The 25,391-nt window shown below is 38.7% G+C and overlaps 1 protein-coding gene across 1 annotated transcript in view; it reads right to left on the bottom strand.

The window, feature by feature from the left end:
* SPATA1 (spermatogenesis associated 1) overlaps window positions 1-25,391 on the bottom strand; it is a 671,358-nt gene that overhangs the window by 48,153 nt on the left and 597,814 nt on the right. Inside the window, exon 11 of the mRNA XM_044086829.1 lies at window positions 14,744-14,842. Coding sequence (XP_043942764.1) covers window positions 14,744-14,842 — 99 coding nt within the window. The remainder of the gene's footprint in view (window positions 1-14,743; window positions 14,843-25,391) is intronic.

The following is a 25,391-nucleotide window of genomic DNA, read 5'->3' as shown; positions in this document are numbered from 1 at the left end:
AGCAACATTAGGCACCCTATCCAACCAAAGCCTGAAAAGTAGCTTTGTCCCAGCTGAGTGGAGGACAGCCACTGTCATTCCTTTACACAAAGATGGAGCATCCACTGGTCAAGGAAATTATAGACTCATCAGTCTAACTAGCCTGATCTGCAAGGCCATGGAATGGATTATCATGGACCTCATAAATGGGGACATTGGCAACTTCCAAACACTCGACCCACACAGTTTGGCTTTGTCAAGGGGTGGTCATGTTTGTTAAATCTGGTTGATTTCTTTGAGACAGTCACCAAAGCCATGCACGAGGCAAAGACTGTGCACACCACCTACCTTCACCTGGCCAAAGCCTTCGACACTATTCCCCACTTGGGCATAGTAGACAAACTCTCTCAACTAGGCATCAATCCATATGTTACCAGATGGGTAGCAAACTGTCTCACTGATAGAACCCACCTAATCAAAACAGGGAAGCTACCTCAAGCAGTAGACCCATAATGAGTGGCATTCCCCAGGGATCTGTCTTGGGGCCTCTGTTATTTGGGATATACTTCTCTGAGGTGCAGGCCAAAACCAGTGGGCTATGGCTGACCAAGTTTGCAGATGACTACAAGCTGGGCGCAGTCATCAATTCCCCAAGTGATGTGGACGTCCTCCAAGAGAGTCTCACCCAAATAAATGACTGGTGCCAGAAACATGGCCTCAAGCTGAATGCCAAAAAATGCATCATCATCCCCTTTGGGGAGAGTGACGTCCCCACAAATTATCACATTAATAACAACATCCTAAGTACACAATCAGTAGTGAGGGATTTGTGCCCCCAGGTTGATAGCAACCTGACTTTTGACCACCATGTTGCTTCCGTTGTACCGAAAGCTTTCTACATGGACCACCTCATAAGTAAGGGTATTTCATGCAGGGACAAAGAGGTCAGAAAATCCCTGTATTCTTCCCTTATAAGGCCAGTTATTGAGTACAACGCCCCCTTTGGCATGTACCTTGCAAAGCAGATGCAACAGCTGGACAGACCACAGAGGTTCCTCACCAGGAGAATCCAGGGCCTCAAACACCTACCCTACACAGGCTAAAAGTCCTGTCCCTCTACTCATTTTCATACAGACTCCTCAGAGCTGACCTCTGTCTGGAATACAAAGCAATCTCAGACCCTGCCTTGATGGGACTGCTGCATATCCGAAAGTCAAGCTCCACTCGAGCAACCCATATGCGTGACCTCAATTTAGTCTGTGATATCAATAGGACTTGTTGGTGGGACAAATTTGTGTCCCAGGGACTCCCCCATCTGTGAAATAAACTCCCTCTCCACATCAAGCAGAGTACCTCATTATCCCTTTTTAAGTGCAACCCAGATAACTGGATGGGAAACAGAAAATACACTCCTGAGATTCCGCCTGTGTCCCTGCCGGACAGGGGCTCTGGATGCTGACTTGTCTAAACACGGGCTAAACTCTTCAGGACCAATAGCCTAGTAACCTATTATCCTAAGTGACAAGAAATGGTCAAGAGACTCCTGTCCTTTTCACATGCAAGAGCTTTTTGTAATAGTTTTAGTTTTAAATACAACAAATGATTTTATAGAAAAATACATGTTTATTTAGCATAATCATTAAGAAGCACTTTTGTCATTTTCAAGTGGCTTGCATTATAGCTGCTGTTTATTGTATATTGTGAATTATATTTCAGTCAACCATTACAATTAGAACAAGAATCTTGCTGTAATTCAGTGCTAAGGCCTATCAAATGGGGCATTAATGAACATTAGTATTTGATTAATAGTGAAGGTAAATATGAATCTTTTAGCAATACCTTTGCTAAATATAAAGAATGTTTTAACTGATGTGGAAATTTGATGTGGAATTTTCTCCCATTTTCCTATGTTGGACACACTCAAACACAATATGTGTGTGTGTGTGTGTGTGTGTGTGTGTGTGTGTGTGTGTGTGTGTGTGTGTGTGTGTGTGTGTGTGTGTATTTTAGGTAGGAGCTTCCTTATAGGCTGGGACGGATGCTGTTATGCTCTGTCCTAGTGTAGCACTTATGTTGCAGTAAAACATATTGAAGGAAACAGATGATTTAGATATAGGTCTAGGACTATTGCACGAAGCTGCAAAAGTCGAACCCAACATTACCGAACACATTTTAATGAAAGAGCTTTTACCGAAAAAGCACTTTCGTTAAAATGTGTCAAAAGAAAAGAAAAAAGCATTTATGCAGGGGGGCTACACCCCCCCTGTACCCCCATGTGGGGGGCTGTGCCCCCACACCCCCCACTTTAATATTCTCACTTCGAGACCACACTACAGTGGGGAAAAGGGAATCTTCCCTTATCTGCACTGTAGTGCGGTCTCCGCAACAGGCATACTTACGCAAAAATGCTGCTTCAGTGAACAGCATTTTCATGTAAGTATGCTCGACCATGAGTGATGCGGGAAAAAGTGCGTCAGGGATTAATACGGAACCCATATATATATATATATATATATATATATATATATATATATATATATATATATATATATATAATAGTATGCTTTGAATACATGCTTTTGTGACTGAGTTCAAGATCAGACAAAACTGGTTAGTATTTGATTGTGATTGCTAAGGAAGTCTTGCAGGATAACTTTTGTTTGTAGTGCATTTAAAAGAATAAATGTGAGAAGGAATTTATTATAGGATTTTCTTCACTGAAGAAAGGGTCTTTGCAGATCTGAGAGCAACTGATTTTCTAAACTTCTGTTAGGTGCCCTGGTTGTCTTTATAGTCATTATTTCAGCAAATAAAGGAATTTTGATTGACAAATTGCTTCAAGACATGAGTAATTTCATCTTAGTTTTTGCTGTGATTTTGTGACTAACCTGCGATTTGCAAGTGTCTGTGTCTATCTGTACGTATGTATGTATGTATGTTTTGAGTCATGATGGGTGATGAAGCTATATGTTATGCAAGGAATTACTTAATCGTATACACACACACACACACACACACACACACACACACACACACACACACACACACACACACACACAAACACACATATATTCAATTTATCCATATTTTATTTAAGTACTGTCTTCCTTGACTAATTTTTTAAGTTTTCACTGAGCAAGACTCTTGGTAGTTTGAGTAGGTTTTTATGAATTTACTGCCTCATGGGTGGCTCTGTATTCTAGTTTTGTCTTGAAATTCTTACAAAAATTTTATCTGGTAATTCTTTGTGTCATATACAGTTATGATTGCCAATTAGTCCGATATCAATGTTTGTAGCCTTAAAGCAGAAAACAAGAAGTTGTTTCCTTAACTGGTAGTTTCATCACTGGTACATTCTTAAGGTTGGATGGTCCAGTTGTGGAAGTAGCCTGAGGTAAGATCAAGCAAAGAATATTTTTTTTTTGAGCTGCAAGGCAGGCTTAGGTCAACAATGGGTATTAGTGTATACTACTACTAACTGAGTATGTTGCAGAATTTCAGAACTTCTATTATGCAAGACTAATTCTAAGGCTATTGCCAGAGAATGTCTGTCTGTTATTCTCTAGCATGGGTATCCTTAAAAAGATACTGACCATGGCACGCCCTCCAAGTCAAGAGTATTGCATCAGCGGTGCCATTGCTGTAAGGCTGAGTAGTTAAAAACATCAGTGTATCATCCAAAGAATGATACAGTTGGAGCATTTCTCCCCTGGCCTCTGCTGAAAACGGGTTCTGCTGACCCAGTCGGATTATCCTGGTAAATAAATGTCACATAAATAAATAGATAGATATATGATGGTTTAGCTGAAATGTAATAAAACACTGAAATTCATGTAAGGAGAAGTCATTGACGCGGCTGGTAAGAAATGGGACCAGATGTTACCCTGCTTGCTATTTGTGATAAGATGATTTGTCACAAGGTTCAAACAGGTATACCCCATTTGAATTCTTATATAGCAGGCATCCCAGATGTCTGCTTAGTATTGCTGAAGTGACTTGGGAAGTAGAGAAGCCAATATTTAAAAGCATGACAGTACAGTATGCTAGTTTATATACTAGGTTAAACCTGGGCATGCTGATAGATAAGGCGCACATGCAGAGAGTCCAAGGGATGCACCTTGAAGTCTATAGTAAGAGTGAATGAATTAAGAGAATATAGCACAAGATCAGGTATTAATATTAATAACCTCAACAGAAAATACACTTCTGGCTATGTGACAAGGCCCCTTTGAGGTAAAGGAAAAGATACATGAAATGAGCTACAATGTTAGACAACCAAGAAAGATGACTCTATCAAATTAAGTTAGTAATGCCATGAGAAAAAGTAAAATGTTCTGTAGTATCCTGCAAGCTGAAATTCGTAAGAGGAAAGATTACAGAATCTCTGCCTAAAGTACAGTTAGATGAATATTTGCCAAAAAGCATAAAATTAAGAAATAAGACAATTTCTGTTAAGACTAGTGTTCCAAGAAATACTGGGTGGGGGGTGGACACCTTAACTGATAGAACATAACACAGAGACAATAAGTGAATGTCAGACTGAAACCGTCCAATTAATTAAAGAGAAAGTTCAAAAGATGCTCAAATTAGGAGTAATAAAACTCAGAGTGACTGGAGCACCCTAGTAGCGCTAGTTCCTAAATCTGGTCGCAATGTTAACTTCTGTGAGGACTTTAGCATCTCAGAGTTTAATAGTTATCCCATGCCAAGAACTGATAAGCTGATAGAGCTCCTAATAAAAGCAAGATCTTGACAATATTAGATTTGAGAAAGGGATAGTGGCAGACAAAACTTTCCCTTTAAGCCAAAGGGGAAAAAAAAGATTTTATAACCACTGAAGGTTTATTTCATTACACCATGCTGCCATTTGACCTACCAAAGGTCAGGACACTTTTCCAGAAATGAAGGATGACATACTAAATCCTCACTCACAATAAGCTGCTGTACGAGATGATTTGGTCATCCATTCAAAGGGCTGGGATTCACTTACCAAATGTGCAGGCTTGTATTAGATTCGACAAGGCAGGCAGGTTTGACTGTGAAAGCTAAAAAGAGTAAATTGGGCATGGCAGAAGCCAGATACAGTAAACTCTCAGTTAACCGGCACCCATGGTGATTGGTAGATGCCAGATAACTGTAGTTTCTGGTTGCTTGAGAGTTACTATTAAAAATAGGCCTGACTAATACTGTACCCTATACTATTTGTTTGGTTTGACTCATTCTCAGGTTGGAGATAGAGGGAATTTACTCCTGTCTTCCTTTCTGAAACTCTAAACTCTAAAAATGTGAGGTATGTATTATGCGGGAGGAAAACTGAAAGTGCAATGCATGAAAATTGTACTACATTTTTTCGATTTTTTTTTTTTTTTGCTGGTTGCTTGAATTCTGGTTAACTGTGAGTTTACTGTATTTGGGATACCATATAAAAGAAGGCTGGTGAAAACATAAGCAGAACAGGGAGAGGCTATAAAAGCATGGTCTGCATCTTTGTCCAGAAAACAGGTGAAGGCTTTCCCTAGGTGTACCTCTAAACTGTCCAGATTTTCACAGAATGTCCAGATTCTAGGCTCATATTTGTGTCTGTTCCTCATAAAATTTGTGGTTTTCTGGCAAGTCAGAAAGGATTGAGGTCACTAAAGAATGGCAAACATTTGAGTTTCAGACAGACTTCATATCCTTCAGAAAACGCATGCTAACACAAAACCTGATATTCTAGTACCTTTCTAAGTTTAAATATTTAAAATCTGTCCCTGTTTTTGGGCTTTTGTCCCCCAATTATTTTAAGCTTTGCCAGATGTCCTGCCCTAAGACGTTGAAGGGTATGAGCCTAAGCTATATGGGTAGATTACCATAGCTTAGTCATGAAAAGAAGAAGGGATGAGGTCAATAACTAAGACTCCAGAAGCCTCTGGAGAATGGTACTAGCACAGGACTCCAGTGTGTAGTGCTTTGTAAAGGTATGTACAGAGAACTAGGCTGCTGCATCTAGAATACTTCTAGAGTTTGCTGCTTTCCAAAAAGCCAACAAAGAAGCCAATGCACTTGTAGAATGGGCTGTAACCCTGCCTGGAAGTGGCTTATTGTGGTGAGTATAACAAACAGTAGTGGCATGAGATAGCCATCTAGACATAGTGAGCTTTGTCATTGGTTGTCCTTTCCTCTTACATTCATAGGAGACAAACAGCTGCTCAGTTTTCCTGAAAGATCATTTTTTCTAGTATCTGAGCTACCTGTGTATATCCAGAGAGTGAAGAATCCTTGATCCGTTGTTCTTTGATTCAGGAAATAAGACTGGGAAATTATTAGTATGGCTTAATGGAAACAATGAGACGTTAAGCATAAAGGTAGGATTTGTTCTCAATGAAAACTAATCCTTGCAAAATTTAGGTAGGTGTGACTCATCATATGAGCCTGTAACTCAGATAGTCTCCTAGCAGATGTCAGGGCTATAAGACAAACAGATTTCCATGTTAAGAGCATCAAATCACCCCAATGACATAGCTGAAATGGAGGCAGTAAGCTTTTCAAGCACAAAATAATTAAAATCGCAAAGAGGTGTTACCTGTTTCCTAGGTGGCAGAGTATGTAAACCCCCTTTCAGAAACTGTTTAACTTGGACATTATTAGAAAGTGGAGGATCCAAAAGTAGAAAACAATAAATAGCTGACAAATCTACCTTGATAGCAGAGTACAAAATGCCACAGGACAGTAACTCGCACAATTAATCAAGAAACAGAGGCTGCCTGACTTGAAGAGGATCCTGGTTCTTTGACTGACATCAGCTAGAAAATCTTTTCCACTTTCACAAAAATGATTTTCTAGTAGCATGTTTTGTCACCTCCTTTATTAACTGTTGCATGTCCTCAGGAAAAAAGGTACCCAAAAGGTATCAAAAGTCTATCATCCAGGCATTTAGCTGAAATGTTTCCAGACTGGAGTCTCTCAAACTGCAGACTTGTGTGAGTAAATCCAGTCTAGTGGGGAAGTTTTGGGAATTGCCTTTGGCCAAATTGAACAGAAGGGTGAACCATTTCTGCCTTGGCCAAAAGGGAGTCACCACCACAATTTGTGGATAGTCCTTCTGAATCTTTAGAAGAAACCTGCTTATTACCAGAAAGGATTGAAAAGCATACAGGAACAATCCCATCCATGGGAATGAGAATGCATCTATCTTCTAGGCCTGTTTGTAAGGAGTCATGGAGCAGAATTTTCTGAAAGGAAGCAAATAGATCTTCTTGAGGTGTTTCCCACAACTGGATTAAATCTTGGAAGATCCCAGGAGGAAGTTTCCATTCTTGGGGGGGGGGGGTCTACCCTGGTCCTGCTGTGCTTGTCTGCAATAAGATTTTGCTCTGACAGAATGTATGAGGCTTGAAGAGCCAGACTGATCAGAATTACTACCTCCAAGGCTATGATCGCCAGTCTGCAAAATGGATAAGATCTGGTACACTCTATGTTTCTGTACCATTTAACATTTCAGATTTAACATCATGAGGAAGATTTTGGGAGCCAAGCCAAGCAAATCTCCTCTAAAACTGATTCAAAAGGAGCAGCTCTGCAGGAGACGTCTGCAGTATTATAAGTGCACTTTAAAATATGCTTAGTCACATAAGAAACTAGTGTCACAGCAGCATTTCAAGAATTCTTTGCTTCAGAAGGATGGTTAACCATTAACTTCTACATATTCTCAAAAGACACAAGCAAAACTGTTAACATATAAGCTTGACACTTTACATTTCTGAAAGTGAAAGTGCAAGAAGAATACTTTCCCCATCTTATCCATTGCTTTCCCATCTTTGTTAGAAGGTATGGGTTTATTAGCAGTCACCTGTTTAGCAGCAGCAGGTTTAGAATGATCACGGCTAGATTTGTTTTATGGTTAGAAAACAGGTACGTGTGCACCTGTTGCACCTTGAATAACCTGCTAAACATCTTGGGAGCAGGAAGTTGACCTTCAGGAAAGCTGGAGGCAGTGAAAAAACATTCTCCACAGCAAGCAATACAGGAAGAATAAGAGCAGCCTTCGGCATCTGCAACTGTAACAAGTCAAAGTACATTTTCTGTGCCATAAATGTGACATTCTGGTGCCAATGAAGAACCTCCTTCATGTTAGATAAAATGTCAGTGAAAGAAATTTCTTCACCTGGGAAATCTGATATTATACTTTTTTTCAAAATCAGAATACTAAGACGGCGAAGACATTTTTGAGGAACAACTCTCCTCCTAAAATATCTGTTCTTCTGACTAAAATCCTGACAGAATGAGAGGGAACTATTTTCCTTTTCGTACTTGAAGATCCAGAACAATCTGAAAAGGCAGAAATAAGTTTCTTAGTATGTCCCATTAAATTTCTCTTGTCCATAGAAATAGAAACAGGAGACTGGAGGTTTTCTGCCCCTTAGGCACTCTGGGCCTAGCTTTCACATCCCTATCCAAGACAAGTAAAATCCCTTCACCTGCTCCTTACCGTGACATCAAGGAAAGTGTTTCTCCCTTGCCTAACAAGGGCATCTCTCCCACCACAGAGGACATGGCTATCCCCCAGTCTTTGATGCTTGGAAGGCTATACCAAGAGGGCTAGGGGAAAATGACTAGTGTTCTGAGAAACAACAAGTGACCAGAGTAGAGTCACCCACCAGCAGCTAAGGCAAATTCAGAGCTGATCTGTCCCAAAAAAGTTATCTTAGCGAGTTTCTCCTTTTCATGTAGGGGAAGATGCAACCATCGGGACCAAAAGCTCCATTGAAAATGGGTATTGGAGCCTATGAGAGTAAGTAAAGCAACCAGAAAATAACAAGTGGCTTTGAGATAAGTAAGCCCCTGACAGTTCCCCAAAAGCACACTATCCTGTCCCAAGCATACAAAAGTTTAACAATTGAATATATTTTTAGACGAACCCTGTGGTAAACCCATATTGTTTAGGCTACTGCAACAATGAGCTATGTACTGAACATTAATACTTACAATGGGAAATGGTATTTACAATGAACACTGCATTTCAGTTGTGGCACTTAACCCTAAACAGATGTTTTACTTTTATGTCAGCTAATCAGCATCATGAAAGCAGGTACACTCAAAATGTCTTTTGTAACTGGATCTGCGCTAGGCTTTATCTATCAGGGTCAGAGAGAGAGAAACCTGAAACAGTGTAACAATACTGCACAAAAATGCAAAATAAATGTTATTTAACATTTAGCACATGACTATTCCCATAATTAAATATGGAGATTTTTTGGTAGTTATAGGGCTAAGGGTTTGAATTGTTCATTTCTTTTTCACTTGACTTTCAAAAGGCTTGAGCAAATTCAAATGCTAGGAAGTCAGGTTTTCATTAAGCAGGCCAGTGCCAGTTTAATCCTGTTATTCCACAGCATGCATATTCTTATTTATTTGTGTTATGACTGAATAGATTCTGCAATCACATGAAATGACTGCAAAGTTAGAAATGAGCAACTGAAGCCATGTGAATATGCGGCAGTAAAATAATTGACAAGTAAGGAAATATTAGATGCAAAGTGAATAAAAGGTCTTGTAGTATGTATTTTAAAAAATACGTAATGTTTACAACAAGCAAAATATTGCCAGCACATTATCAGAATTCTCTTTATATTTAAGTTTACATGGCCGAAAATCCACAACTAATTTGATTTGTTAAGAATGGATTTCATTTTAAAGTGTCATGGATGACACAGATTAATAGCATATAATCCTTTTAGTACTGTACTTTGGCTCTGCTTTGACTGGTATAAGGCCATTCCCTGTGTGAGAATGAAGCACACACATATTGTGAGTGTTTAAGGACTGGAACACCTCACTAAGAGGAAGCAAAGAAACAATGTAAGTTCACCTGGAAAAAAATGTATAAGTCAAGGTGAACAGTAGTATTTGTGTGTCATGGTAAGGATGGAGGTGGCATCTTCAGCTTCAATAATGATGTATCAGAAGAAAGGAAAAGTAAAGAAGTCTGTTTAAAAAGGAACTGGAACAGTAAATGGGAAACCTAAGAACTAGCGTCCAGAGACTAGTGATAAGTGATGTGTTACAGTGGTGGGCAGTTTCGTGAGACCTCTTCAGTAAACTGTGAGTTCTAGTCAATTTTAAAACATGAAAGGGAAACAGAGGTTATTGTGATGCTGGATGTTCTTACCTTTAGATTGTATTGCCTCTAAAGTTAATTGAAATAGTAGTTAAGGAACATGTGACACACAGCCCCTGCATGAGGTGTTAGGCAGCAAATGTAATCTAACATAGTTCTGAACACTTGATTTCTGATCATGACTACATTCTTTGATTTAGCTTTTGAAGCGATTGCCTGGCAGCTGGATATAATTGGTATCTTGTGTATGCAGACATAATTATAGATTATGTTGTTTTCAGTCTATTTGTTGAATATAGATGTAATAGCTAAGATCAGCTTCAATTTCAAAGAAAGCTCACTTATGCAAAACTACGTATGGAAACAGGCTAGCCATAAATTATGTTTTATGAGAAGTAAGGATGCTGTACCCCCGTGAAGCATTGGATTCTTCACTTAATATAATCAACACTGAAACCATACATCGGGGAAAGATGGCAACTTCACAAAATACAGCTTTTACTGAAATAGATATTTAGATAACAGAAAGATACTTCTGGAGTCGCACAGTGTAAAGAACTAAACTATGTCTATAGATGATTTGAATTTCAGTATACCACACAAGGTAGGTAGAGATAACTGTAAATAAGGTAGGCCTGTGATATTTAGAACAAGACATCTTAGAAGAAGAAATGCTGCAGTCTTTCTTTATAGGTTCATAGGTAGGTACTAGGCTTCGGCCCAAGGGTCTAAGTAAGCCTAGTCAACAAGGTTCCCTGGCTTACGTCACCCAAGAAAGTTATTTTCCTGTGCCCCTGTCGAGCAGAGCCACACAAGTGATCCCCGGGGTGTATTTCCTATTTCCCATCCACTCATCAAGATTATTCTTGAAGAGTGCAAATAAGGAACTTTGCGTGATATCAATGCGTAGCTTGTTCCAGAGTATGGGAAGTCTCTGGGACAGGAATCTATCCCTCCAGCATGTCCTGTTTATTGTGGTGACAAGGTTTAGGTCCCTAGAGCATGTAGCACAGATGGATTGGGATTTCTTTAGGTGTAGCATGTCCAACAGCTCTGGGTTTGACATAGCTTTATATGTTAGGCAGAGATCACCTCAGAGTAGGCGATATGGTACAGAGTAAAGCTGGAGTTTTTTGAGACGGTCAGTGTAGGGCATCTGTTTGAGGCCAGTAATCCTCATTGTGAGGTACTTCTGTGGCCTTTCCAACTGCTGCAGATGTCTTGTGAGGTACATTCCAAAAGGGGCATTGTACTCTATAATGGGTCTAATGAGTGTCGAGTAGAGGGGAACAATGACCTCTTTTTTCCTGGATGAAAACCCTTTTGTGATGAGGTGTGCCACATAGAATGATTTTCTGACTACTGTGGCGATGTGATTATCAAAGGAGAGACTACTGTCCACCTGGGTCCCAAGGTCTCTTATCACACATTCGGCATTAAGTAGACTGCCGCCTATGTGGTAGCTCATGAGTACAGAGTTTTTATCAAAGAGGATGACAATGCACTTTTTGGCATTGAGTTTGAGGTCATGGCTCTGACACCAGGCATCTGTCTCAGTGAGGCCCTTCAGTAGGATGTCCACATCATTTGGGGACTCGACTATGGCTCCTAGTTTGCAGTCATCTGAGAACTTTGTTAGCCAAAGGCCTTCTGTGTTAGCCTGTACTTCAGAGAAGTAGATACCAAACAGGAGAGGTCCCAGGACTGAACCCTGTGATACTCCACTTGTCACTGGTTTGAAGTCAGATTTGGAGTCTGGGTTCTGTCAGTGAGCCAGGTGGTAACCCATCTTGTGACATAGGGGTTTATACCTAGTTTAGTGAATTTAGCTATAATTCCAGAATGGGGGATGGTGTCAAATGCCGTGGCAAGGTCAAGATAGGCTGTGTGAACCACCTGACCGTCGTCTATGGCTTTGGTGACTGCCTCAAAGAAGTCGATCAGGTTCAGGAGGCATGATTTGCCTTTCACAAACCTGAACTGGGTGGGGTCCAGAGTTTGGAGGTTACCAGTGTTTTTGTTTATGAGTTCCATGGCCTTACAGACCAGGCTTGTCAGGCTAATAGGGTGATAGTTCCCACGATCAGTGGTGGCATCCCCTTTGTGGAGTGGGATAACTGTTGCTGTGCATTATTCAGTGGGCACAAAGCCTGACGTGAGGCTATGATTGAACATGGTGCTTACGTGGGGAGCCAGTTCGTCGAAGTTCATGTAAAATGCAACCTGGGATGTTGTCCGGTCCCATGGATGCTGCATTTTTGGCTTTAGAGAGTGCAGCTTTTACCTGCATAGTTGTGATTGCAGGGACACTGTATTCTTCTTGTATAGAGCCCTTAAGGGGGTGAGAGGGGGGTAAAGTTAGCACTGAACCTATCTGTCAGGATGTTGGCAATATCAGTTGGTCCTGTAATTTTCGTGCCGTTGTGCTGAGCAGGTCTGTGTGTTGCCGTTGAGATTCTTGACATAGCTAAAGAATGCTTTGTGATTGTCCCTAGAATCAGTGGTGATTTTGTTTTCGTAGCTAGCTTTGGAGGATCCTATAAGGGATCTCAGCTTCTTGCTGAGGCTTCCAGGTAGCTCCTCCACTCATGGGATTTTACTATTTCCATTCCAACAATAATTATGACATACAGCTCTGATGTTCTAACCTTAGAAGAGACATTAAGAGTAAAGAACTGAAATAGAGAATTTGAGAAATATGGTATAGAGAAACAACATCTATCACAAAAAGTGACTAAATGGAAACAGCAAAACTGCTGACAGATATCATTGAACTGTGGGAATTTCTCTACAGAGAATCGGGGTTAAAAATAAAGTTTAAGGGTCATCATATATGAGAAAATAGGAGATGATATAATGAAATTGCTGGAATTAGAAGACCAACAATAAAAAGCTTGCACACAGACATGATGCAGAACAGATGGTTTAGTATTGTGTCAGTGATGGGATGTAAGTATTCATGGACAGGAGCACATCATGCCATTGAATCTAATTTCAGCGAATGCAAAAAGAATGAGTGTTGTTCACTGGCAGTGGAGATTGCTTTCTTCTCCACTGTTGTAGGACCTTGGAGTTGGTAACTATAAATCTGGGGGTGCATGGGGGGGTGCAGCGGGGGGCTTGTCCCCCTGCAAAAACAAAATTGCTAAGTTGTTGTTGAAGGTGATTTCAGTGAATGTTTTTCACTTTTTCCCTGTTCACAGAAATTACCATTGATAAGTCAACAAAGGCCCAATATCAATGACAATTTTTAAAATATTACTCTAATTCACTTGAAGGTTATTTTTATTTATTTTATTTTGCTTTTGTTTACTGGCTTAATACAACTGGGTTTAGTAAAAAAAATTTCATTGGAGGCCCAGAAAGAAAAGCTCCAACATATTACAAACATTTTTAAATATATATTCACTAATACATGGGGACTTGCTGATTAGACTACATTTATATGGAAGTAGAGGTTATTACAGTCTAAAAGATACTTATGCATTAGATTTTAAACACTGAGCATTTGAAGAGGTGCATTACTGGGTTTGTCAGTGAGATATATCATTTGATTAGTGCTTATAAATTCATAGAAACTGAGTTAAGGGAAAGAACTAAGTAGGGCAGAGAATGTCGATACAGTAGTTAAGTGGTGGGATGTAAAGCAAATTTCAGAGGCAATTATAAATATGGCTATAATAGGGCTTATATTAGAGTATAGAGGGGAGATGAACAGTGTCACAAAATAATGAATATAGCTTATTAAAACTGTTCAGGTATAGGTAAAGACTGGTTGTTGGGTATAGGATTCTGGAAGAAGAGAAATGGTTTGACAATATGGCTAGCTGAAGATAACACTGGCATTTATCCTGGAGATGTACGTGTGCAGATCCATTAATTTGATAGCTGAAGTTTTAGCTGTGTTTTAAATGAGTTTACATTCTGAATGGTTTTAAGTGGTAGTGGGATGTGGTTCTCATAGTTTAGCTACACTATTTGAATATAGAGAGACGCCTGCAGTATCAAATGATTTGGTTATAGTGATTAGTGATTTTCTTTAGGGCAAATAATTCTTTGGTAGAGTAATGCAGTAAGTATTACGTTACTAAAGGCTCATTCAGAAGTCTGAATTGTAGTTAGCTGAGAAAGAGCTAAGTGATGTGATTGTTCTTACCAGTTTAATTCTCTGAGGACAAGGTAGTAGTGAGTTCTGTTTCAGTTTACTGCAAATTTGGCTATTTTATCATAATATTGCTAAAGTATGGACAGTTGTGAGACTTGAAGTTTAGTGAAGACTGGGCAGACAGATGAGAGATGGCAATAAGAAAATAGAGGCTATACGTCTTCTGACAATGTCAGTGAGATAGGTTTCTATTCTGTATAATGTACCTAGTTTTACAACAGTTAAATGTAACAGTAGGTTTTGCATTAACATAATTTTCTGAATAATAAGAAGTAATGTTTAGCATTACTGACCAGCTGTAATCCTCAGTAGTTTACCAGAAAAAAAACTACATGGGGCAAGATAAAAATCTGTGGCAAAATTAGGGTCAGTTGAGAGGTATGATCACTCTACTGCCTCTTTGTTAACTCCTCCTCCTCTTATAGGAAAACATGTTTTAATGTTTGCATACCTAGAAAACAAAAGGATGCTTAGAACACAAGTTACAACCATGTTATAGTTACCTTAATTTCTGCCACAAGTTTCATTTTGGCATTCTCCACTTTCCTTTTCAGCTTGTCGGTGGCCTGCTGGGCTTCAGTGATTTTGATAATCAGCTCATTCTGCATAAAAATGGCAGATTTAGTAATGCAATCTTATTGTGTAACATATCAAAACAAACACAAAGAACACTATCAGTAAATTTATTGTTCCACAGTCTCTGAAATGAAATACAGGATTAAAAGGTATGAAAAAACTGATATTCTGTAAAGCTGTCGGGACAGTTACACTATGATTAACCAGTAACCCTGTAGTTTATCAAATGTACTTTTGTTTGATAATTTTAAGGGATGGTAGCAATTGTCAAACGCATGGAATTCCAAACATCTGTTTTCAACAACATAAATAAGTAGGGTTTGGGTAGGGGGAGTGAATGCTTGTGCATGTGTTTGGGGATTGGGGTAAGGGTTAGCTTAGGGTATACATTTGGTGTGTGTGTGTGTGTGTGTGTGTGTGTGTGTGTGTGTGTGTGTGTGTGTGTGTGTGTGTGTGTGTGTGTGTGTGTGTGTGTGTGTGTGTGTGTGTGTGTGTGTGTGTGTGTGTGCGTGTGCATGCGTGTGTGTGTGTGTGTGTGTGTGTGTGTGTGGTGTGTGTGTGGTAAGGGAAAAGATTTAGAGAGTGTGTGTATGCGCATGTGTTTGTGGAGGGCAGGGTTAGTGTAATGGTAAGATAAGGGTTAGGGTTTTTGTTTAATGAGTGTATTGGTGCATGTTTGTGTGTCTAAGCCTGTCTTGTGTAGTGATAGTGTTACAGAAAGTTTTTCAAAGTGAATTGTAGGGTTATGGACAAGGACGGGGTAAAAGTTAGCAGGTATGACTAAGGTGTTGCAGCGAGGCAGGAAAGACATCGGTATTGAGTAATGTCTTGCCTTCATCAGAAATTATGCCTAAATACAAAGACAAGATAATTGGCTTTAACAATTGCCTTAGTAGTTGGTGTCATTCTAAGGAGATCCAGTATGTGTGAGCATGGGATGATGTGGTAGATAAGACTTCCTGTTTCATCAGGGGTGACTTACACCTGTTATGCCAAGGCTTTCACATACTAGCTAAAGCCTTTGCACTCATGCAGTGCCATTTATAGGCAGGGTCTCCATACTGGATATTCATACATAGAAAGCTCAAACTCAAATTTTGGAAAAACTCAATGTGGCACTACTCAATGCTTGGCGTCTAAATAGAAAGATGCCAGAATGTGAGGCCCACCTGCAACTCGCACACATTTTTATTTGTTTAGCTACTGAGAGATGGTTTCAGTGCAATGTCAGCACTCCCTCTCCACCAGGATTTATCACCTATCATACCTTCAGACCCCTTTGTAACTGTGGGGAGGACCTATATTTGTTAGAAACACAATTACTTTACGTCAAATTACCCACCCTTAACAAATTCGACTGTTACTACACATCCCTATCAACATCACCCAAACATCACAGAAAATACCTCAATGCCATTAGGCATTAAATATCAAACCATATACCTTCTTCCTGGCAGATTTGAATTACCCAAGCATTGATTGTCACATTTACACCTCTAAATGTAGTTATACTCAGCACTTCCCAGACTTTATTAATACCAATGCTAAGAGCAAATTGTAAGACTACCCACTAGAAGCTCTAATATCCTTGACCTTGTCCTTACCAACTTAGCCCATGCCTGCACCCATTATTTCCTTACCCCCTGGCTAATTCTGAACACAAATCAATCATCTTCTCTGTTAGATTTAGTGATATCACTCCACCACTAAATGAGACCAACTTTAGGGACTTCTCCAAGGCAAACCATCTTGGGTTCCTATTACATGATCAAACACTAGAAATAGCGAACGCTCATTTGTCAAACCCAAATGCATGAAACCACAGAATATCGAAGGAACAGATCAGCAATTTTTTTCCCAGGGAAAAAAATTTGCTGAGCCATTCTCTGGACTTTGCTGTTTTCTTCACTGTGGTGCGATCTCGGAGTTGGTATATTTAAGGTGTGGGAGGTGAGGCCCCTCACTTTATGTTGCCTGTACTTTTTTTTTTGGATCAGTAAATTTTTTCCCTGGGAAAAAATTTGCTGATCCATTCCTTGGATGTTTTGTGGTTTCGTGCATTTGGGTTCGATAATAGATTGTTTGCTATTTCTAGCGTTCAATCATATAATATGAACCCATCAACTTTAGCTTGTAGAAGACCTTTGCAAAATTCCTAACAATCTCTTGCAAATAGACCCAACTGAGAGGGCAGTTACATTCAGCTCTGATATCTGCTAGCACCTGAACCTGAATAGAAAGTGCAGTACCCATTTAAGCTAAATATAATGGTAAATGCACGAATAAACCTCTCTGGTGGAACTCCTGCATTAATAAACTGTACAACAAAAGAAGGAAGATGGTGAAAAGTTGTAAGAAATCTCAATCTCCCTGTCTCAAGAATATAATGAAACATGCCAGCAAGCTCTTTAAAAATACTATTAGAAAATGTAAAGCAGAGTATGAACTTAAAATTGCTACAGATGCCAAAGGAAATTATAAACCATTCTTCAGTTATGTCAGAAAATGAAGGAATAATGTCCAACACTACACTGAGCTTATCCATAACATCACCCACTCTGACCCCAAGGATATACAAATTCAGTACCAGCTTTATCCCTCCCACCCACACTGTTGCTCTCACTACCCCGGAGAACTAAGTTCCCTACAATCAGCTTGGAGCAAGTCTTAGAATCCCCATCAAAGTCTAAAAATAATACTTCCATAGGACCGGACAATATGTCAGGCTGCATTCTCAGCTTATATTCATGGTTTGTTCTTGATGCCTGGACAGCAGCTACTGTAACTCCAAAACACAATGTTGGCCCTTCTACAGAGCAGGTAATTATAGCCCCATCAGCCTTACCAACCTTTTATGCAAATCCATGGGACGTATTACAGCAGAACTCATTTATACAGACATAGGCAACCTAACTGATCTAGAAACCAAGCAGTATGGTCTTGATAAGGGCAGATCCTGTCTCTTGAACCTAGTAAGCTTCTTTGAAAAGATTACAGGGGCTGCAGATAGTGGTCATTCCATGCATTCTGCTTACTCAGCTTGACCTCGACTTTTGACACTATCCCCCAAGCTGCTATTATTGAAAAAATATCCAAGTTTGATGTAAACTATTACATTGTCTGCAATGTTTCAAACTAGCTATTCAGCAGATACCAAGCTGTCAAAGTTACTGGTTTTTTCTCTAAATGTAAAATGGTAACTAGTGGAGTGCCACATTGATCAGTTCTGGGTCCTCTCCTATTTGGCATTTATTTTTCAGACATCCAAGCCAATATCCCAGAAATGTAGTTGACCAAGTTTGCTGATGACTGCAAACCAGGCACTATCTGCTCATCCACTGATACAAAACAGCTCCAGCATGGCTGAAATATGCGCATACATGGTGTATCAAAAATTGTCTCATACTAAATGAAGAAAGAAAGTACAGTGTAGCAGCATTTGGCAGAAAAGTTGCTCTTGCCTCATGTGTTATAAATGGTATTTCTCTTCAGAACAATATGGTAATAACAGACCTGATACTTTTGTGTTTAACACTCTCTCTCCTTCGATCATCATGGTTCCACCATAGTGAGAAAATCCTTCTGCCTAGCCCAGCTGATTTCCAAGGGAATATCTTCAAGATCTGAAGAAGTCATTCTGTACTCTTCCCTTATCAGACCCATCATTGAATACAATGCACCCTTTAGTAATTGCAAATCCAAGCATATCTCTCAATCAAAAAGGCCCCAAACATTTCTAACCAAGAAAAATTAAAGGCCTTAAATCCTTCAGCTACCCTGATACATTAGCATGACACTCCATATACTCAGTAGCCTACAGGTTGCTGCAAGGTGACCTTTGTCTTGCTTTTCGAGCCATGAAAGACCCTGTTCTGTCTGACTTCCTATTTCTTTGCAAAACTATATTCAGCTCTACAAACACCAGCCTAAATTTACACCAACAAGTAAGTAAGACTCGCTAGACTTATAGGTTTCTAACTCAATGTATTCCTAGCATGTGGAATACATTACCATTACAGGTCAAACAAACTACTACTTTAGCTACCTTTAAGCCTAGTATTGATAACTGGATGGCTAGACATAAATTTAGCCCAGGGTTATCATGTACAGCCCTTCACAATTTGGTAAGCATTACTGAGTGTTTGAAAAGGGTCTGCTTAAAGGTGTACATGACTACTCATCTTATGGCCTCTGAGATCATTTGCTAAGCATAATTCCATTTTTCCATCCATGTTTTGACAATGTAAACTGCTTCTCAAACTAAATGTTTAGCATATTCTTGTATCTGTAAATATGCATATGCTTGTTAGCATATCACTGTATCTGTATATATGTTTTGTTAATTTCTTATGGCATCCTACTCACCCAAGCTGTGCTTGCAAATAGTCCACTGACATCAATTCACTGCCCCAGTAAACACATGTAAATAAATAAATAAAATATTTTTTGGAGAGTGACTCCATCCCTCAGCTATTACAGCAGATGTCCTGAGTGCTTTTTTCAGATTCATGCAAACAGCCTGCCAAGGACAGCCTTCCTCACTCATCTCCCATTTGCTGACATCCATCCCACTCTTGAGAGTAACTCTGGCTCTAGTTTCAGTCTGTTGTTTTCTTCCACTCAGGTTTGGGAAGCCATTTTCCAGGCAGAATCAGCATCTTCCCAAATACACTTATTACATGAGCAGACTACTCATCATCCAACACATTCAGATCTCTTTCTCTGATTTCATCTAGTATGCCTGGACAAAATTGTACTTGCCTATACAGCAATCATCTTACCAACTCAAAACCATGATATTAGTAGCACTAACTGCCTGTTCCTGTTCAGTTTACTGTCGTACTATCAACTCTGCACAATATCAAACATTTTTATACAGCTATAATGAAGTGCCACAAAGAGTAGTCATATTTTTACTAAACTCATCTAAATGCCACACAGTCACACCAATATACATGAGAGTAAGACAAATTTCAGTATCTAGTAATCATACAAAAAATTATAAACAGCACAATTTCCAACTTCATCAATCTTCCAGGCTGGAAAGTGCAGGAAATAAAAAAAAACTACACAACTCATATAGCATTCTCCACAGTGCATTTTCTGGGCATAAAGAACGTGTTTAATTTAATGCTTTTTATAATCAGATAAATACGTTATTTATATATATATATATATATATATATATATATATATATATATATATATATATATATATATATATAGTTTTTAATGAAGAGGGAATTTCTGATTTGAACTATTGGTCTCAGTCTCCTTATTGTGCCAACTTCCAAGGTATTCTATTTGTTATAGAGTGTAGTTTTGCCTCAAAGACTGTGGACAGTTTTCTTGAGTTTTGGTATTGTCTTTCTGTTCGGAGATGGAAGTGAGTAATGGGAGCCAGACTATTTATGGCAGCTAGGAGCTTTTTGATGTCTCTACTCACAGTATCCCAGCTGAACTGGTCTCTGCACTGGAATCTTTCAGTGTAGCAGTAGTTAAGACTCAAGAAGTGTTTGATAGATTGAGCAGTCAGATACCCAGCAACCTTTTGAATAGCAACACTTTTGTGACAGCTTCAGCCATTGAGCAGTTAGTTAAGCATACTGGTGACAACAATTTTATTGATAAATTATTAGGTTCAGATAAAGCTAATCCGTTCCTGGACAGTGATGGAAGAACTGATTTCTCGAATAGTGAGTTGCACCAACCACAGACTAGTAAAAGGTATGCTACTCCAGGTAACTGTAGACATCTGATTTACAAACTAGAAAGACTTCTGACTGTGTATCAAAGTGTTGAATATGACATTTTTTATCTGAATATCTGAACACTTCTATTATTCTTGAAATAGTTCCTCAAGGCTTAAGGATGAGCAAGTTTCCTAATGGAATAGATCATGACAGTGATTTATTTTCAAGCCTTTGTCAAGTTTTTAATGAGGCAGGCTGAAAAATGCTTCGGGTGCTTATTGAACATGATCGTAAAAAGCTATGCTTACTGGCTGATGAAATTATTGCTCTTAACATACCTATTCAAGAGCACCCTTGCTTCTTAGGAGTGACAAATGAATGGCTAGGTATTGACACTAAATTATCTAGACATGTGGCAACTTTAATCCATAAAAAGAAGAAGAAACTAGCCAGGGATACAGAACAGTACAAACAGAATATCGCTTACCCTCTGAGATTTAGTGGGAATAATAATAGAGCACCAGTGTTTCACAGACCAGTTCCGCATAGATTGGAACACAGAGGTATGGTTTATTTTGATAATAAAGAAGAAGATGTAGTTACCAGACATTTTCACTCTCAGCTTTCAAATAATGTGGTTACCGTGGCAGTTCCACATCACAGAACCGAGAATGTTATAAATAATGGAAAGTTCCCACAGCAAGCAGCGACAGTTAGAGAGACAATTAATATGAATTCACGACATCGTGACCCTGGCAGTAATACAGGAGATCACCAAACAACAACAGTGCTGTTAGTAGCAGTACCCCCAAAGGGCATTCCTCTTCCCCCACTTAATCCACCTTAAAGTAGAGCCAACAACAACGAGCCTAACTCGGCTTCTATTGGAGATCGTTTTTTATTGCAGAGTCCAACGAACAGGGAGGTTTCCACGAATTTTCGAAGGGGAGAAGGAAGAGGGAGAGGGAGAGTGAAAGTCAGGAACAGCACTCGAGGTCGGAGACTGTATTAATTCGTTCCAGCACATCTTGTGCCTCGCACACTCAAAATATTTTCAATTTAACTGATATGTCTTTGGACACACACAGCAAGAATATTTTACTTAAAGATCTTAATTTTATTCCCCCTCAGAGGGCTTCGTTAACAAATGTTATTCTTGACCTGAAACTGTATTGCAGGAAGCTTAACCTTAAACAAGGGTTAAAAAACAATGATTTTAATGTTGGTAATGACATTTTCAATGTTGATGGTAGTTCTGCTGGCATTAGTTTTTTTGCAGGTTAATGAAAATGGTGTTTCCCTGCACATTCTGGTTTACATGACACTTTCAGTAGATCTCCTGTGAGCAACAGTGAAGATACGGATTCAGATGAAGGCCAGCCCCCCATTGAAAAGGAGGAGGACATTTAATTCTATATATAGTAGCAATCACTTCCAAGGGTAAAGTGCCTCCGTAACAGCAACAGCAGAAATCCAAAAGCAAAGTTGATGGAGGACACACCACGACAATAAGAAGTTGACCGTTTATTTAAATAACATGCAATAAAACAAAAATAACGTGTTCTCAGTAAGCGCTTTCACATTCTACCTGAATGCTTCATCAGACTGTTAAGAACACACAACATCAACTATCTCTTAAATATCTTATCACAATTGTTTCATAGCCAATCATGCATCGTTATTTCACTGGTATATTTAAATAGCATCCTGTGATTATGTAGTGAGTGTTTGTTCCTTTGATACTGCGCTTATTCATATATATATTTAAAACTATCATAGATATAAATATACTATCTCTTCTAATATACCTATCATGTAATTATCTAAAAACATATGTATAAATGACACATATATAAAAATATATACTTATAAATATACCTATACCTAAAAATTACATATGCTAAAAAACTTATATCCACAAAAACTACTTATGTCTGAATCTAGATATACATATCCTTTAAGATGACGTTGCAACTCTAAAAGCATAATATGAACATAAGTAAAGACATGTATAATCACTCAACATACATAAGGGCAGAATCTAACAACTTATCATAGAAACATACATTTCTAGACTGCCTACTATAAAATGCTTAGTGCTTCATATTAACTAATTATTAATTTTCCAGGGACTTTACTAAGTTTACTGTGAAGTCCCACAGATTGTTGTTTTTCTGGAGTTTCAGGGGTCATTGGGATGTTACATGTTGGGCATTGCAAGTTATTTGCTACAGTCCATGCCACAGAACAAAGTTAGCATGGAATTGATAGATTAGTTTAATTTTGATAGTAGTTGGTAATAGATGTTTTGTTTAGAAAATAAGCATTCAGGTAGAATGTGAAAGCGCTTACTGAGAACGTGTTATTTTTGTTTTATTGCATGTTATTTAAATAAATGGTCAACTTCTTATTGTTGTGGTGTGTCCTCCATCAACTTTGCTTTAGGACTTTTAATTCCCCACTCAGCCCTTATTGAATATCTTTTCCAGGGTTTGTGAAAGGAAAATCAGGTCAGCTCTATCTAACAAAACACAGTACAAGTGGTTTACCTGACTAAAGAAGAAAAGAAAGCTTTAGATAGTTTAAGTAGAGATTCTGATATTAGGATTATGAAAGCTGACAAAGGAGTTGGCATAGTGGTTATGTATATTAGCAGTTATAATTATAAAATGGAAACTACCCTTTCTAACAAAGTTAAATATAAAGTAGTTTCACCTGAAGACATTTCCCAGAGCTTTCTTTCCATTGCCAATACTCTTAGACTGTATCGAGAAGGTTTAATCTCAGAGGAAGAAAGGGAGTTTATGTATGTGAAATTCCCACAAGTAATCAGAATGTTTGGGATCCCAAAGACTCACAAAGAATCAGTAGATCCCCCCCTCTAGCATAGCGTAGCATCTAGAAAATCTAAGGCAGAATTTATTTCAGCCCTCTTGGATTTTTTATGAACCCTTTGGTTCAGAAATCACAATTCTACCATAAAGACTCCTGGGAGTATTTAAACAAAATCTTTAAATGCCCACCCACTGAAGGATAATGCATACTGGTCACACGACGTTGTATCTCTTTACCCTAGCATCCCACATTGGGAAGGTTTAGAGTATGTGTTGAATTACCTGACCAAACACACAAGCACCCCTCCCCTTAGAGAAGACACCTTGGTTACTTTACTGGAGCTAGTTCTAGTAAATATTTTTTTCTCTTTTAACGGTGTTATTTATCAACAACTTGAAAGGGTGGCAATGGGAGCCAAAATGGCTCCTGCTTATGCTAACTCAGCACTAAGCTCTTGGGAAGCAGACACTCTATGCAAGACTGAAGGTTTTCAGTGTGTCATGGTATACAAACATTATATTAATGATATTTTTTTTTCATTTGGGAAGAGTCTGAATTAGAGCTGGATATTTTTTTTGACAGGATTAGCCAGAGTATCAGTTTCTTAGATTTTACCATCTCGGGTAAAGGGAATGAAGTTAATTTCCTTGATGTTAGTTTGGTCGGGGATCCTGTTTCTTTCAAGTTTTTTTCCAACATTTACAGAAAGAGTACCTTTCAGATCAACTACTTAGACTTCATTAGCCAGCATCCCCCTTTTAGGAAGAGGAATATAGTTAAGGGGCAGTTTGTGTGACTTAGCAGGATTGCGAGTGAGGATGATATTTTCCTTAAAGAAAGTCAGTTTCACGAATGGTTGTTTTTAGAAAAACATTACTCAGAAAAACTGGTTAATGACATCCCCACTGATATTATTGTTCACAGGCAAAACAAATATCCTCCCATCCTTAAATCTGGTTTCAGCCCTAAACCCACAGGTTCCTCGAATGACCATTCCAGATTCCCACTTCCCACCTCGCTTGATGGAGGGACTGTTGGAGAGATATTGTCCAGGAACTGGAGAATTATTAACAGTAGGCCAGATTTGGAAAGAATCTTAGATCCCAGTCCTAGCTTCTGCTATATAAAGACTGTGCCCCTGAAGTCAGCTTTTGAAAAGAGTACCCCTTTGATTACCAGTCTCCCTTCCCAGGGTACAGGTATGTTCTGCTGTGGCAAGTGTGTGTGCTGCCCTTTCATTGCTCAAGGGGATGTTTTCTGTTTACAAAATCCCAAATTAGAGATTCGCTTTCAAGAAGCTTTTAATTGCAGCTCCATGAATATAGTCTACCTTGCAGTGTGTGTGACTGTTGCAAAGCATTTTATGTGGGTAAAACCACAAGGAAATTAAGTGATCATATTAAAGAACACAGACTAATACTTGGAAAGAGAGACATTAAGAATGCTTTGGCTAAACACGCTTTTAATAATGCACAGTGCAATACTTTCCATTATATGTTTTTTGAACATGTTTCATTACCTTTTGGTGACTGCAATCCCCTTCTGGAAGTTAAAGAATTGAGATGGCAAGTTAAATTACAGGCAGATACACCCCCCTGGACTCAATGGGACCCTTAATGTTAGAAGCATCCTTAATTGGATTAGATGGGGAGGACACCACCCCAGAATGTAGAATTTTTTGCACACTAGTTCTTATTTCATTCCACCAATATTCTGATGAAGTTCGACTGGTTAACACTATTTTAACAAACAAAAGCGCTTAATATTTTCATATTTTTCAGACTGTTTTGGATTCTATCTTATGGATTGTTTGTATCAAAGTAGTTTTTAATGAAGAAGAAATTTCTGATTTGAACTATTGGTCTCAGTCTCCTTATTGTGCCAGCTTCTAAGTTATTTTATTTGTTATAGAGTGTAGTTTTGTCTCAAAGACTATGGACAGTTTTCTGGAGGGTTTATATATATATATATATATATATATATATATATATATATATATATATATAAATAGACAGATATATAAATATATATATATAGAGAGAGACAG

This window comes from Protopterus annectens, chromosome 10.part0 (assembly GCF_019279795.1).
Source record: "Protopterus annectens isolate FY-2018-M chromosome 10.part0, PAN1.0, whole genome shotgun sequence".
In the NCBI taxonomy this organism is placed as follows: Eukaryota; Metazoa; Chordata; order Ceratodontiformes; family Protopteridae; genus Protopterus; species Protopterus annectens.
The sequence above is the reverse complement of the archived record's forward strand: the minus strand, read 5'-3'. Positions and strand labels throughout refer to the sequence as shown.